Below are 3,474 nucleotides of genomic sequence, written 5' to 3'. Positions count from 1 at the left end.
AAAGCTCAACTGGAGCTGAAGGACATGCAAGCTCGCATTGAAGACGAACAACGTGTTGCCTCAGAATACCGGGAACAAGCCAGTGCCTCTGAACGCAAGGCTAATTCCGTGAACGGCGAACTTGAAGAATCACGTACTCTTCTGGAACAGTCTGATCGTGGTCGTCGACAGGCTGAGTCTGATCTTGCTGATGTCAATGAAACCCTGAGCCATTTGTCTGCTCAGCACGGATCTCTCTCTATGGCTAAGAGGAAGCTAGAAAGCGAGATGCAGACCCTGCATGTAAGTTATATCAATATTCAGTATAGTATTTTACGAAATGACGGTAGTTCAATTCTAGTTTCATTCTTATTTATCGGTTGCTTCAATGAAAACTTTTATATTACAGGCTGACTTGAACGACATGCTTAATGAATCAAAGAACTCTGAAGACAAGGCTAAGAAAGCTATGGTAGATGCTGCTCGTTTAGCTGATGAACTCCGCGCTGAACAGGAACACGCCCAAAACTTAGAAAAAATGCGTAAAGGACTAGAAGTTTCTGTCAAGGAGCTGCAAGGTCGTCTTGAGGAATGTGAAGCTAACGCCCACAAGACCGGCAAGAAGGCCCTGGCTAAACTGGAAACCCGGATGCGTGAACTGGAATCACAGTTCGACGACGAGACTCGCCGTCACGCCGACGTCCAGAAGAACCTGAGGAAGTGCGAGAGGCGCATCAAGGAACTCACCTTCCAGTCCGACGAGGACAAGAAGAACCACGAGCGGATGCAGGACCTGGTCGACAAGCTCCAGCAGAAGATCAAGACCTACAAGCGCCAGATCGAGGAGGCCGAGGAGATCGCCGCCCTCAACCTGGCCAAGTTCCGCAAGGCCCAACAAGAATTGGAAGGAATTAGGAACTAGAAGAGACATTCTCCCATTGTATATAATGAGTGATTTCTGAAAAAAAAATCAGTTCCAAACTTGCAAATAAATAAAATCTTAAAATTATTATTTGCTCTATACCTCTCCTGAAGTACTTTATACATCTCCTAAATATCTTGATAATAGTCATGAATATTATATATATATGTTCGCGCGTTCGCTCGCGTGTACGTATGTGTGTGTGTGTGTGTGTGTGTGTGTGTGTGTGTGTGTGTGTGTGTGTGTGTGTGTGTGTGTGTGTGTGTGTGTGTGTGTGTGTGTGTGTGTGTGTGTTTGTGTTAGAACCATAGGAAATTACGTAAATAATACAATACTCTTGAGATAAAGCTTATATTAGGGTATTTATAAGAGTCACGAAAGAAATGAAAGACGTAAGGGATAGAAAATATGGGGAAAACGGGGGCAGGGGAAAGGGGGGATGGGGAATGGAATAAAGAGAGTAAGAAAAGGTGGAACACCAGGAGGCGGAAAGCGAAAAAAGGGGGAGGAAGAGGGGAAAACGAATATGGAAATGCATATGACGTAATGATAATCTTTAAGAGAAAAATGTCACAAACAATCCACTGTAAAAAATAATTGTAAATTTCACAGTAATATAAAAAGTATAAAAAATATACAGTAATCCTATACATTTACTGCATCTGGCACAGCTAGGTGCTCCAATTCTGCACACAGTCCTGAAAAGATTTACATAACCTTTGATTGATCTAGAGACATGGTCTACACACAAACACAAACACAAACATAAACACACACACACACACACACACACACACACACACACACACACACACACGCACGCACGCACGCACGCACGCACACACACACACACACACACAAAAGAAAAAAAGAAAAAAAGAAAAGAAAAGTGAAGGCAGGATCTTTTCATGTCTTATGGTTTTACCGTTTTAGAGGAATTCATAAATGAAAAAAAACAATACCTGTACACACGCAAAAAAAAATAAAATAAAAAAAAAATAAAAAAAAAAAAAAAAAAAAAAATAAATAAATAAATAAAAAAATGAAAAAAATCTTATAGCCACCAAACAATTTACCCATACAATTACAAAATCCAGTTACTTCACTCGTCACAAAATGTAGTTTATTTGCACTACACTAAGTAGAGCTGTCGCGACAAATGACTCGGTAGTTACTGGAAGCGCTATAAATGGTGATTTATTTTATTTATTGAAAATTTTCTGCCCCGTCAACATCATTAACGGCGTTTTCGAAACATAACGACAGAGTGGGGCTTGGAGAGCGGAACCCTTGGTAAGGAAGTTTTTGGTTCACATGGCGGTGTTTGTGGACTTTGAGAATGGTTAGTGGTCAAAACAAATGCATTTGCTAGACATTAAGATTCATATAGCATTATGATAAAATATTGTGATGAAAAGAGCATTTCTTTTTTTTTTTACATTTGGATAAGTGAACAGAAGGGGATGAAGAAAAGAAGGAAAAGGAAATGGGAGAAGAAAAAAAACATAAACTTAGTTGAGGGCTGAGGTCTAAGGCAGGAGTGACACCCCACACTGGGCCTCAGTCTCCATCTCCTGAACTCCTTCACAACAACGAGCAAGGGATTAGGGGGGATTGTGGGGGGGGGGGGTATAATTGGCTGAGATTGGTCGAGTCGTCATTGGCTCCGAAACTGTGACGTCACAATTGCTGATTAAGTATTATCTTGTTTTATTATATTTTATTTATTTACTATTATTTTCTTTTTTTGCGAGCACATAGTAATCCCACGCAGTAGTTATTACATATCTATTTTAGCTTTCATTATTCTTCAAAGACACATTTTCACAACTATACTCGAGGATTTGTGAGTCGTGCTATGTAACGTCATCAATAGTTCAGATACCTCTAAAGTACTTATTTATTGAAAATTTCTGCCGTGACGACATCTAAGATCATCAGCGGAATATCGAAAATAAAGTGATAGACTTGGGGTTGGGGGGATTATGGATTTCCAGAACGGTCAATGGTCAAAACAAACAAATGTGCCAGACATCAAAGGTCATATAGCATTATGACAAAGTATTGTGGTGAAAAGGGTAAAGATTTAACGGTGAGGATAAGTGGAAAGAAGGGATGAAAAAGCGAAGGAAAAGGAGAGGAGAAGAAAAGACCATGCAAAATTGTTTAGGTGATTGTTGAGGACCAAAGCAGGGCCTCAGTCCCAGTCCCCTAAATAGCAATGGATTGGTATCTCTAGAACCCAAAAATCTTCGCTATTATTTCCCCCCAACAAGCAATCTTTTGCTAAGTGAAGCATAGTCAGCAACATACACGTATATGTATATTTGCTGTCGGTCTGTTTTCAGTCAGTTTCTCAGTTCGTTCCTCTAGCTTGTACTGGAAGCCTCCATACCCGGCATCAGTAGGTTCCTGTTTGGTAACAAAATAAATATTTTCACCATTGGAATACAAATAACAAAGGGAACAAAGACAGAATTCAACAAGAGACAATACTAGTTTCTTCATCGGTGCTCGAGTCAAAGTGGAAGCTCGAGTAGGGAACGCTACAAAATTGGGATAGAACCTAGCTC

At 40.2% G+C, this 3,474-nt stretch overlaps 1 protein-coding gene across 1 annotated transcript in view; it reads left to right on the top strand.

Moving 5' to 3' along the window:
- The window catches only part of LOC119575352 (myosin heavy chain, muscle-like), a 12,962-nt gene extending 11,973 nt beyond the window's left edge, over positions 1-989 (top strand). The window contains exons 11-12 of the mRNA XM_037922906.1: positions 1-282; positions 389-989. The exon at positions 1-282 is cut by the window's left edge and continues 172 nt beyond it. Coding sequence (XP_037778834.1) covers positions 1-282; positions 389-901 — 795 coding nt within the window. The 3' untranslated portion in view covers positions 902-989. The remainder of the gene's footprint in view (positions 283-388) is intronic.
- Positions 990-3,474: the final 2,485 nt, after the last annotated feature.

This window comes from Penaeus monodon, chromosome 7 (genome assembly GCF_015228065.2).
Source record: "Penaeus monodon isolate SGIC_2016 chromosome 7, NSTDA_Pmon_1, whole genome shotgun sequence".
NCBI lineage: Eukaryota > Metazoa > Arthropoda > Malacostraca > Decapoda > Penaeidae > Penaeus > Penaeus monodon.
This window is presented reverse-complemented; position numbering and strand designations above follow the sequence as displayed.